General features: G+C 42.6%; 2 protein-coding genes across 2 annotated transcripts in view; one reads left to right on the forward strand and one right to left on the reverse strand.

The window, feature by feature from the left end:
• Iars2 (isoleucyl-tRNA synthetase 2, mitochondrial) overlaps positions 1-8,975 on the forward strand; it is a 48,262-nt gene extending 39,287 nt beyond the window's left edge. Inside the window, exons 18-23 of the mRNA XM_070022770.1 lie at positions 185-316; positions 1,524-1,630; positions 3,209-3,354; positions 3,897-4,084; positions 6,794-6,938; positions 8,462-8,975. Of these exons, the coding sequence (XP_069878871.1) occupies positions 185-316; positions 1,524-1,630; positions 3,209-3,354; positions 3,897-4,084; positions 6,794-6,938; positions 8,462-8,604 (861 nt within the window). The 3' untranslated portion in view covers positions 8,605-8,975. The remainder of the gene's footprint in view (positions 1-184; positions 317-1,523; positions 1,631-3,208; positions 3,355-3,896; positions 4,085-6,793; positions 6,939-8,461) is intronic.
• A 241-nt stretch (positions 8,976-9,216) lies between these two features.
• The window catches only part of Rab3gap2 (RAB3 GTPase activating non-catalytic protein subunit 2), a 75,569-nt gene continuing 69,757 nt past the window's right edge, over positions 9,217-15,028 (reverse strand). The window contains exons 32-35 of the mRNA XM_070022769.1: positions 14,299-14,388; positions 13,875-14,093; positions 12,725-12,883; positions 9,217-12,346 (exon numbers count right to left, since the gene is read on the reverse strand). Of these exons, the coding sequence (XP_069878870.1) occupies positions 12,191-12,346; positions 12,725-12,883; positions 13,875-14,093; positions 14,299-14,388 (624 nt within the window). The 3' untranslated portion in view covers positions 9,217-12,190. The remainder of the gene's footprint in view (positions 12,347-12,724; positions 12,884-13,874; positions 14,094-14,298; positions 14,389-15,028) is intronic.

The following is a 15,028-nucleotide window of genomic DNA, read 5'->3' on the forward strand; positions in this document are numbered from 1 at the left end:
CTCCCCCATCTCTCCCAACTCCTCCCATCTCTTTTTACAGTCTCCCGCCCTTTCTCTCTACAATGGGTTTAAAATAATGTATCCTATGAAGGAAGTAAAGGTTGGATTAAACTTAATAGACTTCTTGTGGAATTTGAAATCCCCATGACATTTATCCTACTGTACTCTTTCTCGCCTTCAATAGCTTAGAAACACACTCCGCTTTCTTCTGGGAAATGTGACTGGTTTCAACCCAGAGACAGACTCCATTCCTGTGGACGAAATGTATGTCATAGACCAATACATGCTACACCTGCTTCAGGACCTGGCCACCAAGGTAACACTCGCTTTAGGAGAACAGAAATGGCAGCTATGGGGTGCTGAACTGTTGAATGTTTTGTCTGACCAGGGCAGACATTATAGAGACAGCAACTGGAGCTGCTTAAGCTTGCTAAACTGCAACACTCCACCCCTCTTCTCAGTGACCTCCAGTAGGAAGTGTTTGAAAGCACAATTGAGGGACACGGTAGAGGCCGTGGACTAGGCTTTTCCAGGCCTCACTTTCCTCTGCTTCCCGAACAGAGAGGACTAGAGATGTATTTTATTTATCTGAAGATGCATCCCTCACTTCAGACAGAGCTGAAATGATTATTTTTATGTGTCTTAAAATATTTGCTCATTGTCATATTTACATAAAGAGGCACAAGTAATTTGTGCTTTCTCAAAACTGAAAATGTATGCCCTTAAAACACAGGCACACATGTCTGTTCTGCTCAGATCAAAAATAAGTCAGAAGAGGTGGGAAGGGAAGGGATAGTAGGGGAAAAACAAAGGAGGGGATAGCAATGCTTGATAGGAAATGTACTCATTACCTTGCTCATACATCTGTAACCCCTCTGTACAGTATCTTTACAATAAAAAACTAAAAAAAAAGAAAATTAAAAAAAGAAAAAAGTAAGTCAGGCAGCCAGATGCCGGTGGCTCATGCCTGTAATCCTAGCTCCTCAGGAAGTTCAAAGCCAACCCAGACAGAAAACCCTGTGAGACTCTCATCTCCAAGCAACTGCCACATAGCTAGAAGCAGAGATGTGGCTCAAGAGTTCCAGTCTTGAGAAAAACAGCCAAGCAAGAGTGTGAGGCCCTGAGTTTAAGCCCTAGTACTAGCACCAAAACAAATACCAACCCCTCTCCCCCCAAACCCAGATCAGGCAATTGTGAATTATTGGTAAGTTGCACTCTTAGCTATTTAAAAGTGGTGTGATTCTGTCACTTAAACTTGAGGGCTGGGATGTCACCCAGCACAGCTCTTGCTCTGTATGTGAGAGTCCCTAGATTCAATCATCAGCACTACAAATTCACAGCAAAGCAAAACAGCACGGTACTTTCCTTTCATTGCCGTTGGGTGCTCTCTTACAGCTTGCAGAGTAGAGTAGCCTTTCATTTATTCACTTTTAAGACATTTTTATAAAGGAACATTTCACTTATGTTAATATTCTTCCTGTATTTATTCCACATTCCAAATGTCTTTTGACTTGAACCTCTAGATTACTGACTCCTACCAACAGTATGATTTCGGAAAGGTGATTCGGCTGTTGAAAGCATTTTACACACGAGAGCTCTCCAACTTTTACTTCAGCATCATCAAGGACAGGTAGGTGTGACTGTCAAACGTAGTCAGCAAGTGTTTTTTGAGTGTGGACTCAGGCCTGGCAAACGTTGGGGCCCAGTTATGACAAAAGTGGGTGCTGCACAGCCATCAGTATTGGCCTCCAGTTACCCTTCGTTATCAGGCTTTACTTACCACTTACTAGCTTCATGATCTGGCTCATCTGCGAGACACAGGACATACCACAGAATGTGGTCACGGGCCGAAGAGATGGCAGAAGCAGTAGAGGAAGTGCTCAAGTAGTGATGGCTGCTAGTACTGGGGTAGGAGCGTCGTGCTGTGCTGGGGGGCTAGCACATCGCCCTGGACGGAGGAAGGGCAGTGACACAGCAACATTTGCCAGGTCAGGGCGTCCTTTAGACCGTGCCATGCAGAACCTCAGTGCTGCGTGTGCCGATTGCGTGTGAAGTGCTGTGTGTCACTGGGGCAGTGGGAGGGAGGTGTCAGCCTGTTCAGCTCCAGAACCCCACATAGGGATGGACTGTGGCTGCGTTCCTCCCCCAGCGCACTGGCAGCATTTGAGGGTGAGGGGCAGTTGGAAATGCCCGCAACTAGCTTTTTAGTCTGGCCCGCAGCTGCCATCCACCTGCAAGTCAGAACTGGATGTGGCATGTGGGTTTCTTAAGAAGTGGCACAATCTGATCATATACAGTACTTCATATCAAAAGGAACTCCAGGAAATGGAAACCCGAGGTGTTTTTCTTTGTTGATATTTTTGTTTCTTTTTTGTTCATTTACTTCTCTGTCTTTGGGAGAGCAGGGAAGGGGCACAGAATTTGGAGGGTCAAAGCAGGAACAAATGCAGCAGTGGTACTCACTGGATACTATCTATGTTGAAAATGTATACAACTTGTGGGTGGAGATAAGAGGAAAAAACTGGGATAGAATGAGGGAAGACGTGACACTGTCCAAAAAGAAATGTACTCTTTTTTTGGGGTGGGGAGGGGTCCAGTCGTGGGACCTCAACTCTGGGCCTGGGTCTTGTCCCTCAGCTCTTCAGCCCAAGGCTAGCGCTTTACCACTTGAGCCACAGGGCCACTTATGGCTTTGTTCTTTTTGCTTATGTGGTGCTGAGGAATCGAACCCAGGGCCTCAGGCATGCAAGGCAAGCGCTCTACCGCTGAGCCACCTTCCCAGCCCTGATGTACTCTTTTTTGTCAGTTGTGGGGCTACAACTCTGGGCTTGGGTGCTGTGCAAGCGCTCTACCACTTGAGCCACAGTGCCACTTCCAGTTTTCTAGTGGTATATTGGAGATAAAGAGTCTCACGGACTTTCTTTCCCAGGCTGGCTTTGAACCATGATCCTCAGATCTTAGCCTCCTGAGTAGCTAGTATTATAGGCGTGAGCCACCAGCACCGCACTAAGAAATGAACTCTTTACCTGACTTATGTAACTATAATCCCTCTGTACCTCACCATTACAATAACAATAAAAAGTTAAAAACAAAAAAAATGCAGGTGGGCACACAGGGAGCGGGTGGAGCATGTTGGTGTGTGAGTCGCGGGGGCTGTGGAACTGCAATGCGTGCGGCATGGGTGGTGCTGACGGCCGCGCTCACGCAGGCTTTACTGCGAGAGTGAGAACGACCCCCGGCGGCGCTCCTGTCAGACGGCACTGGCCGAAATTTTGGATGTGCTGGTTCGGTCTTTCGCTCCCATCCTCCCTCACCTGGCTGAAGAGGTGTTCCAGCACACTCCCTACCTGAAAGGTAAGTGGGATTTGTTCCCAAAGTGCCAACCCCCCCCCCCCCCCACACACACACACGGGCAGGGGTTAAGTACTCCACGTAGCTACACACCTGTCTGTGTACTGGGCGAGGATGGTGGCAGAGTGCAGCTGACCATCTCTAATGCCCCGGACGGGTAGCAGCAGCTTCAGAATGCCGACAGGTCACTCGTTCTCAGTGCGCTTATGCATGACCCAAAGTATATTTTACTTGCAAAAACTTGGGAATATTTTGGTAATAGTTTATTTTCCTCATGATTGAATCAAGCTATTAGAATGTTAGAATCTGTGCAGAAAGGAGAGGGTGAGGGGAGAGTCACTGTAAATATTCCAGCTCTAGACAGGCGCTGTTAATCTTGGGATCTCTCTGATACTTTCCATCTTCATGTTGGTAGAGACGTAGACTGCCCCCATGGTGGTTCATCACATGATTCTCAGAAATAACTGCTCCCTCTTGCCAGCACCAGTGAATCCTTAATGGTTACAGCCCAGGTACATGTCAGTCTGCTCATTCTTCTTCCAAAGACCAGAGTGTCTTCCGCACGGGGTGGATCAGCACCAGCTCTATCTGGAAGAAGCCTGGGCTGGAGGAGGCGGTGGAGAGCACGTGCGCCATGCGCGATTCCTTCCTCGGAAGCATTCCTGGCAAAAACGCCGCCGAGTACGAGGTCATCATTGTCATAGAGCCCGGGCTGCTCTTTGAGATCATGGAGGTATGCCACCCACAGGCCTTTGCACGTGCCGCTAGTCATACACAGCGTCACCTGGAACTTGCTTATAAACATTATCCTAAGGAACTTGATTACTAATTTAGAGATGAGGATTTCTGTCAGTCCTGCCATGTGGATGTTATCTATAATTGTTTCCTACATTTTTTTCTTAGAAGAGGCATCCTCTGCTCATGGGCACAAGCATGCTGTTCTGTAGGGACAGGAAGTTACAAGAGTTCCTGAAGTGAACTCTCAGGGTTAGAAGGTTGCACACAGGGGAAATGACAGTAGTCATAGCAGACTATCATACCAGAATACATAAAATTTCGGAGTTTTGTAGTAAAAGTAAGGTGTATTTGAGTATTTTGTCAATATGGACCAGATTTGAAACAAACTCAAAAATTACATCTGTCTCTAATTCCATGTGATCTGGAGAAAATATTTTGTTTTGCTTTGTTTTATTTGAGGTAGTGTCTTACTGTGTAGCTCAGGCTGGCCTTGAACTTTCTGCTTAAGACTTTGGGGATTACATGCACACACTATTAAGCTAGCAAACTATCCTGTATATCTCAGAGCATACATCCCATTATTATTTTCCAAAAAGGCCCATCAAAATTTCTTTCCTAAACATTTTTTTTCGTCCTAATATTCTTAGGGGTTAATTGGCTAGCTTACGCCTAACACATTACTGAGAGTTTTTTCTTTAGTTAATGCTTAAGATCAGAATTGGCACTGAATATCTTTTTTAGGTTTTACTGACAACTTTTTCTAAAAAAAAAATAAAAAAACTTAGCCTCTAATTACGTTGATAGCCTCAATTTTCATGCACACTTTTTAGTGGTACTGAGGTTTGAACACAGAGCCTCAGGCTTACTGTGCCTGTGCCCCTCAGCCTGTTTTGCTTTAGTTATTTTCTTAATAGGGTCTTCCGTTTTTTATTTTGTGTTGGTTGGGTTGTGAGGCTTGAACTCAGCCTGAGCACTGTCCCTGAGCTCTTCAACTCAAGGCTAGTGTTCTACCACTTGAGCCACAGCACCACTTCTGGGTTTTATGTGTTTGTTTGGGCTTGTACCTCAATCCTCCTGTTTACGCCTCCCATGTAGTTGGGATGGCATGTACATGCTGCCATGCCCAACTTATTGGTGTGGGGATTTCAGTTACTTGTCTTGCACTGGCTAGCTTGAATTGCAGCCCTCTGGGATTACAGATTACTGCACCAGCCCAAGTTTTTAATAATGTAATTAAAGTAATAAAGATTCAATGCTTACAATAGCTAGGTTATTGGTAGATTATTGATAACAGAAGAATAATTATTAGTTGAGCACTAGTGCTTCATGCTTATAATCCTACTTAGAAAGTTGAGACTGGATGATTCCCATTTTAAAGCCATAAAATTCCTTGAGACTCCAACTTTAAAACTTAACAAAAATCTAGGCTTAAATTGTACCTTCAGTGATGGAGCCCCAGCCAAGCCAGCATGAGGCCCTGAGTTTAAAGCACAGTCCTGGCCAAACCCCTTACCCCCGAAAGAAACAAAAAAAAACCAAAAAAATCCAAACACGAGTATTAGCATGTTAAGCTTTGGAAGCTGGGAAGTGTTGACCCTTCATTTAGTACATGAAAACACTGAAGTTGTGAGCTCACACAGGCTGTACCAACTCATCCTGTACTTGTCCCTTACACACTGCTAGCCTGGGCCTCAGTTGTTGTAAATAGTAATCTGAAGATTATAGCTTGCTTTGGATCATACCAGAAAAAGTATTTGAGACTTCTTTCAAAAACCACATGTATTTTCCTAAGAATCCCAGGAAGTAGTTGTCACTTAAGAGTCCTGCGTCTGTTGGCTACTAATTGGGTGAACCTACTAAAACCAAACTAATCTCAGTTTCATGGGTATGTATTTTAAGGAATATCACAACTCATTGTGAAGGACAAAATTACAAATAAAAACTGTACTAGTGAACTTGGCACTGGAGATTCACACCCATAATCCTAGCTACTTATGAGGCTGAGGATGGGAGGATCGTAGTTCCAGGCTAGCCCAGGCAGAAAAGTTTGGCAGACCTCTTTTCAACCAATATTTGGACACAGGGTCAGTAAAGTCTGAGTCTCCATTTCAGTGAAAGAAGCTGAGCACAATTGAACACGCCTGTCATTCCAGCAGCTGTTGGAAACAAAAGAATAGGAAGATTGAGGTTCAGGTGTGCTCCCAGTCAAGAAAGAGACCCCATCAAAAACTAGTGCAAACAAGGACTGGACACATTGCTCAATGGTAGATTTCTTTCCTAGCAAGTTTGAGACCCTGAATTTACTACCACAATAAAATAAAATACACACCCACAAAAGTGTATCAGACATCTAAATCCAGTGTACTTTAGGTTTCTGGGTACTTAGATCATAACCATTAATCCACGGTGTTAAAACATGTCTTTGTTTAGATACAGTGTCTTAATTCGCGCTCAAATGTCAGAAGCATGATACTGGAAAAAAAGTATTGGCTATGAGACTAGACCTGAGTTGCAGCTTCACTATTGGTTGGGAAGCAGGTAGTCTCTGCCTGTTTACTCGTTTGTAAAGTGAGGATGGTAAACAGCACATGGTGTGTGTATGTGTGTATGTTAGTGAAGGAAAGCATAGAAGATATTCCAGTAGATATCCTACCTCAGTTGATGGTGAAAATTTAACTAGTTAATTGTCTGTGCTCACTTCCAGATGCTACAAGCTGAAGAAACCTCCAGCACCTCTCAGTTGAATGAGCTAATGATGGCTTCACAGTCAACATTACTGGCCCAGGACCCACGGGAGAGGACTGCGGATGGAATTGAGCTTACCGGGACATTCCTCATCAATTTAGAAGGTAAGAAGCATGTGATAGCAGCAAGTAGTGTCTAGAGAACTGAGTTATCCAGCTTTCAGTGTGAACTATTCTAGGGGCTCATAGGGACTTGAAATATGTTTGTATGGAAAGTGTCTAAGCCAGACCTCAAGTGTCCTTGCTGATGACCTTGGGAAGTGAAGGCTAATGATAGAAGACAAATTCACTTGTTCTGAGTGACCATCCATGTCTGTGTCATCTGCTTTACTCTCATTTCCCATCCGTGTCCCTGAATACTTTGATATAGTGTCCTAGGATCTATCTTACCTAGTACCTATCTTACCTGCCCAACCCTGCAGTACTGATTCTGAAATGTCCTCATCCATAGCCCAAATTAGAGTAGGACTTAACCATGCTTACTCTCACAGCAGCTGCAGATAGCTTTAATAGGGTACTTTCTATCAACTTGGTTTATCTGCATGAATAGGAGCAAAGAAAGGTGGGATAGAATTAGTAGAGTAAGCAGCAGGTGTTGTAATAGATTTCAGGTGCCCATGAGAGACAGGAAGCTAACTTGCAGGTGTCATCTGAATTTCAGGCTTGGCAGTAAGTACTCTCTCTATGAAGATCTGGCTTAATATGATTTTCAAAAACTTGGATGGGGAATATTAGGATCGAAGCTAGGGCTGTGGGTATATCTGCGCCCTCTCCCATACGAGTTGTGTACCGAACCCCACCTAGTTTTTCTTTAGGCAGGTTTTGCTTTTTGCCCAGGTTGGCCCCAAACTCAAGATCTTCCTGCCTCTATCTCCCAAGATCTAGTCACAATCTTAACCTAATTTTTTTTTTTTTGCATGACTAGAAGTAATTCTCTTGTACTATATTTTTCACAATCAGTGTAATATCTAAGTTTTAGTATTAGATAAAGGCCTTTTTGCCAGTCCAAGAAGTTTTCAATACAAGTAGTCTCAGTCATTTAGGCTATTAAAAAAAATCCTGTCACAAACACTGGTGGTTCATGCCTGTAATCCTAGCTGTTTAGGGGTCTGAGATTTAAGGATTGCAGTTCAAAGCCAGCCTTAAGCAGCAAAGTCCATGACACTCTTATCTCCAATTAACAGCAAAAATATTGGAAGTAGAATTGTGGCTCAAGCGGTAGAGCTCTAACCATGAATGAAAAAGCCAATCATTTAAGCCCCATGCGTGTATGGACACATGTATGCAAAAGTCCTTAGTCAAGTGTATGTATCTGGAGAGGCAATGTGACCCATCAGAACTATACTTGGACTGAGAGCTAGAAAGCCTGCTCTGCCTGAGCAGGTACAGAACTCAGTGACTTGGGTAAAAATCAGCTAGTTTGATCCCTAGGGCTCCCTCCCTCCTTGGCTGTCTTCATTCGCCAAGTAATGTCATCCCATCATTGTGGCAGGTTACTAGCCAAATGATGCAGAAGCTATCACAGCAGAAAGTCCTAGAAAAAGGAGCCCCAACTAAACCAATAAGGCAGTAGTGAAACAAACTGAATTGGTCTATTAGAAATACTCCCCCTGTATTTTTGTCTATAGGTGGTGATATTCGTGAAGAGTCTTCATATAAAGTAATTGTTGTGCCAACTTCGAAAGAAAAATGTCCCCGCTGCTGGAAGTACACTGCGGAGTCTGCAGACACACTGTGTCCCCGATGTGCAGAGGTGGTTGGTGGAAAGTAAGACTGGTGCTAGCAGCTTTCTGGGAACACTCCCAAGAGTACTGATGGGATGCATTAGTATAGGGTCGGAAAGAAATACAAGGTTTAGATAAGGAGTGGAAAAGTAATTACTAAAGGATGAGGGCAAATGAAATCTATAAAAGAAGTATTTCCTGCTTCTTGAGAAATAATGATGTATATATATACATGTGGATATACATATGTATGTGTATACATATATGTATCTGTATCAGACTTATTCAGAACACGGACACTGAATATACTGCTTCCAATATGGCTCCACAGAATATGTTTTATATTTTCTAAAAACCTTTTTTGACTCAGTGTTTTAAGTTCTTGATGTCTGAAAATAAAGGCACTCTGGAAAACTACTGAGTGATGTCAATGCAGTGTTGGGACAGTGAACAGGTGGCCTGCATGAGTGGGATGGGTGGCCCCCGAGGTGAGACATCCTCTGACCTTTCAACAGCCAGCGACTGACTGCTGCATCAGACCTTTCAACAGCCAGCGACTGACTGCTGCATCGGACCTTTCAACAGCCAGCGACTGCTGCTTAGGGGAAAAAATCACCACATTTATTCTTTAAGAGGAGAAATTTCTTAATACTTACGTCTGTGAGTGTTAAACAAGAAAGCTGAAAATTTATTTCACTAATATACAAGAAGTTCACAACAATGAACACAGAAAATAGCAATATATACAGAATTTCACACTGCTTACAGTACAACAGATAAAAGGACATTTTATAAACAATCCAGTATAGGATTAAAATCTTTCTGAGAATGGCTAATTGACTCAGCAGACATTTATCTGTTAGGAGCTCAGAAGCCCTCCGCCCCATTCCTGTTACCAGGAGAGGCCTGTACCTCTGCTCTGGGGCACTGTGAAAGTATCTGTCTCTTATAAATGAAGAGGACCACAGCAACTGCCAAATGAACATAATTGGCGTAAGCTTTTTATTATTAAATCTTAACTTTTCTTGTGATTTTAAATTACAATTCATCAGTTTTTAAAAAGGCAATTTAAAAGGATTGACTTTGATCTTAGATGAATGTTATAAAACACAGATTTTTTTTCTCCCCCTTTTTCTAAATCTGAAGCATTTAGGAGCCTGGTGCTATATACTTCCTTATGTACATTTATCTACATCTTCTTTACCTACTTCTCTATGTCTAGGTGTAATTTGTAGTTATAATTATTTGAACACCTCTTTTAAAGTAGACTTTAGCAGTGTAAAAAGTATGTAACTTTAAGGAAGGGAGTGTCTATAGGAAACACTGGTGGTTATTGGCTTCTCTGAACCTGGGCTACCTGTATATGCCTATTCTATGTAAAACCTAATTCTGCTATTTGTAGCTCTTCGTGTAATAAATGTATACATAAATATTAAATTATTATTATTTTTTGTGGTCCTGAGGATTGAATCCAGGGCCTTCTAACTTTTTTGGGCTGGCCTCAAACTTGAGATCCTTCTGGGTCTGCCTCCCCAGTAGGTGGAATTATAGGCATGTGCCACCATGACCTGCTTCGTTTTTCTTTCTTGTTATCAGATTTATTTTAAAAGCCCTTAGTGAAGCAGTAAAATATTTAACTGCTTTTCCTAACCATTAAACCCAGAATTCAGATTTTGTATACGTTAAGTTTTATGATGACAAATCTAATAGACTCAATGATTTGTTGAAAAAGTTCTCTGAACCATATTTCAGCTTTTTTTTCAATATCCCTAGATTTGATTATGGAACCTTCCAGAGTAAGTTTTTATTACTATCTAAAATGCAAGTTCACCCTCCCCCCAAAAAAAGTATAAATGGAATTAGTATCTATAACCCCAAGTTTCTTTGACCACCCTCCTAAATTCATACTACTTTGAGAGTATTTTGAGAATCACAGGAAAAACTAATTCCTTAGAACAATTGTAACAAGCGACTATATGAAGCTCAATGCACTTACAGGATTCTAGGCTGTGTCTGGCAGGGGGAGGGGAGATCAGTGAGGCAGGAGGATGGACCAGCTCAGGCTTTTCCCCGTGCTGCTTCTCTATGCCACCCGCACCTCAGACTCAACATGTCTACCACAGCCACTCAACACCTGAGATATTTTTCTTTCTAGACTTGAAAGTTGATAGCTACATAAACAGTTAAGTCGGATCTTGGTTGAAAGTGATCTTTTAGTAAAAAAATTCATGTTTGGATATTATATCTTTGAAGGAAGTCCTCCTCAACTGTGCTCAATGCTAGAAATGGCTTTACAAGAAGCGAAGAAACCAAGTTCTGTATCACATGCGTGACTATGAAAACCTGTGACCCATACTGTAGTGGCACAGTGTGGCTTCATTCCAAACACGCACCACAATACATACTTGTATTTGTGGAGTTCAACACACTTCTTACAGACTTTTGGTTAGTTTGGTTTGGATCAAAAACTATTTATTTAGGGCTGGGAAGTTGGCTCAGTGGTAGAGCGCTTGCCTTGCATGCCTGAGGCCCTGGGTTCGATTCCTCAGCACCACATAAGCAAAAAGAAAAAAGCCGGAAGTGGCGCTGTGGCTCAAGTGGTAGAGCACTGGCCTTGAGCTGAAGAGCTGAGGGACAGTGCTCAGGCCCAGAGTTCAGGCCCCATAACCGGAAAAAAAAAAAAAAATATTTATTTAGCACTTGGACTGCTCTAGGCACTGTAGGGTACAAAATTAGTTGTACTGTATCCTTTCAACCCGGCTGTGAGGTAGGTTTGCTAAAGCTAGAGTATCAATAAGCACTTTTCCTGAACATTCTCAAGGACAGATTACACTACCAACCCTAGGAGCAGACATTTCTAAACACTTGTAGGAAAAATAAAGGTGGACTGAAGTATTTTAGAATCCCCTCCCCTTTCTACATAAGTTTTACAAGATAATACATTTTTTTTTTACAATTTCCTGATGTGGATACAACTTGGGCAAAAAAGCAAGTTTTAATTACATCCTAGTGATTTTGCTGCATTTGCATCCCAGATCCTCTGTTTTGGCAAGGACTACAAGTTACGAGTGCTACCCGTGTCCCTTCTGAAGGCCTCAAACACCTTCCTCTCCTCCTCCGATGGCAGCACTTTGGAAAGGTGCTGGCAACACCCAGCACACCCAGGAAGAGAACTGTGCCAGGAGTAGCCTGTTAACAAACTTGCTCAGCACTTTAAAGGAAAGCAGGATGTTCCTCTAACTTTGCATATTGTGACTGGACATGAACACATTTAAATCTTGTCACAACAAGAGTATGAAATGTAGGCTTCTACAAGAACATAATCAATAAATTATAACCAATTTAAATAGCAAAGTTTAACAACAAAACTACTGAAGGGTTTGAATTAAAAACAGTAAACATCTGTATTGTTAAGTATAGTATAATTAATATTTGTTCATATTTTATCTCTAGTATTAACCAAAGGAGTGGATTTTACCCAAGATTGCACTTTTTGAAAGTAATATATATTTTTATTTTACAAAAACAGAAAATGATATATTCCATAAAATTCCAGCTCTTACTATGTAAAATGGCCATGCACTAATTCACGTTTTAGTCACACAAGTTTAGACTATTTTCAATAGGTAAGTGTCATAAAGAAGGAATACATATGGCTTCCACAGCTTCAATAAGGTGCAAGGCTAGACTATACTGCCCATGGTTTTCTGGCAACAGCTCCATTACTTTATTTACTAGTTTGGCGGTTGTTGTAATGGGCACTTCAGTGTTTTGAAGATCCTGAGGGTTCTGTAAATCAAACACAAAATAATCCATTAGTCATGCACTACCAGTCAATAATGGTGAATGGCTTAAGACATCGCAATAGGTATTTCCCAGTTAAAACAAGACAAAACCACAAACATTATACTCTAAACTGTAGCTCTGTGTATGTGTGTGCGTGTCTGTATATTTGAATTCAAGAACTGGGGGCTGTCCCTGAGCTTTTTTGCTCAAGCTAGCACTCTACCACGTGAGCTACTTCTGGCTTTTTTGGTAATAAGAGTCTCACAGACTTTCCTACTGGGCTGGCTTCGAACCCAGATCCTCAGATCTCAGCCTCCTGAGTAGCTAGGCTTCTAGGTGTGAGCCACCAGTGCCCAGTGGCTCTCATTCTACTGTACTTACCATTGCCTTCAGCCAAGTGCAGAGTGTGGGTGGCAGTCGAGCCAGCAGCTCCATCCCTTCTTTGGTCTGGGTGTGGAGGAGTGCATGAGCCAGCCTCTGCCCTGTCAGCACCAGCAGCTGAGAGGCCAGCACCTCTTTGTCATGGACCTGCAGAATGGCCTGCAGTGTGAACAAGGAGAAATAATACAGTGAGCACTAAGCAGTCGTCTATTCTAGAAAGTAACTGCCAGTGAGGAGATACTAGTTGACTTTTTAGCAGTGGCCATGTACATACCCAAGGAAACTTAGCATTTAAACCTGACTCTCCAACATGGGCCATATTTTTCCTTTATTACATAATTTTTCAATGCAGGAGAACTGTATAATGTCTTACTTTCAAGTGTTTGACAAAGAAGGGATTACAGTATGTAAGATGATGTCATGAGTGCTGACAGCCCTCATGAACGTACCTTGAATGACTGTGGGCACGACACTGTCCCTGCTGGGGTCCCCCAGCCCCCCTCCTGACGTCATATTTCATTACTCCTGTGTTTGACAAGCACACCGGGTTTCTAGTCCTCCACCCACCCAAGCTAGCCCCTGCCTTGGACCTTTGCATGAATATACTCTGTACTTCTCTCGTTTTCTGAGTGGCTGGCTGCGTCTTACCTTGGGGATTCAGCAGTTGTGCTCTCTCACTACCTGCTCTGGCCCTGTTTATTTTCTTCATAGCATGTAATCCTCAGAACACAATTTATCATGCTCTTCTCCCCCTCTGGAAGACTATCAATTTCATGAAGAATTGCCTGTTTTGTTTACAGATTCATCCTTGTATACTGAGCATGCCTGGAACACTTAGGAATTTATTTTTTATTGTGAAAATACTGTACAGAGGGGTTACAATTGCATGGGCAAGGTAATGAGTCCATTTCTTATCAAGCATTGTTGCCTCCTCCTTTGTTTCCCCTTCCCAGCCCTTCCCATCCCCACCTCTGCACTACCCTCCCCCCACTTAGGAATTTATTTAGCTACAATTTGTATTCCTTTTTTTCTACATTTTTGCCTCAAAGTTCTAACAAAAAAGCAAAAAGCTGTTCCGGAGACTTTACTGACTGCGCCACCCATTGGCTTTGTCACCTCAGCCTCATTAGCATTCCCGGGTCATTATTACCTCTTCTGCTAAGTGGTCAACTCCGTGGTTGTAGAGCTCCCCCACATAATGCCTTCGAACTACATCTTCGTTAACTTGAAGGTGATGGGATAAGTCCATGGCCAACCCTGGCCAGTCTGGGTCTTTCCCAGGAGTAGTTGCTGCCTCTTCTGAACAGTCCTGGTCCTTGGCCACTGAATGCTGGGCCTGGACAGCTGCACTAACAACTTTCAACAAGAACTTGAGAATGGAGAGAGACAGAGCAGTGCTTCATTAGTATGGGTTTTCTGTCAGTGACTCATTGAAATTTTCACTGTCCAGAAAAATGGAAACTAGCTCTTGAGAATACCTTGAAATTACTCATTCTTTTGAAGGACAGCTAGATTTTTGCTATCCTGTTTTTCTTCCCAAGAAACAAGAATGAAATCCAGTAACAGTAATTTACCTGTTGTCGTATAGAAATAAAATTTGGATCCATTTCCCCACTTGGTAATAACTGAATTGAAGTTAGGTCTTTGAAAAATGCATTTTTTCCCTAAAGAGAAGGAAATGAAGAAAATGCTGAGCATGAGTTATTAAGGGAGGACAAAAGAAAAGGTTTTAAAAAACAAGTCACTGAATTATGAATAGTTTATGGTTGACTTTAACTCTTTCTGTAAACAGTAGCATTTAACAGTTCTACTACCTAAGTTTTTATGACAGCTATAAAGTATGTAGGGGGCAGCCAGTGGTCCCCAACGGCCACCTCCTCTAGGGTATTCATGCCATAGACCATTCCATCCTCTAGACTGGGAGCTGGTGACTAGCTGCTAGCAAATGGAATCAGAAGTGACAGCACATCACTCCCAAGAAAGGACTGTGGCTTCTGCCTTGAGCGCTCATACATGTGAGGGAAGACAGCAACCTTGAGCTGCCCTCTGGAGAGAAACATATCTATGGCAAAGAACTTAATCCTGCCAACAGGCCCAGAAGTGGCTCACTGTCCCCATCCCAGTTGAGCCTTTACATGAAGCAATATCCCACGTCAATATGCTAACTATAACTACGTGAGACATTATGCAAGAAGCATCTAGAATCAGTCAGATACCTAACCCAAAAATTGAGGTTAGAAACCAGGTGGTGGTACATGTCTATAATCCCAGGTCCAGACAGGAGGATGATTCTGAGCACATCCT

Source organism: Dipodomys merriami, unplaced genomic scaffold (genome assembly GCF_024711535.1).
Source record: "Dipodomys merriami isolate MVZ:Mamm:240054 unplaced genomic scaffold, mDipMer1.0.p SCAF_153, whole genome shotgun sequence".
Taxonomy (NCBI): Eukaryota; Metazoa; Chordata; class Mammalia; order Rodentia; family Heteromyidae; genus Dipodomys; species Dipodomys merriami.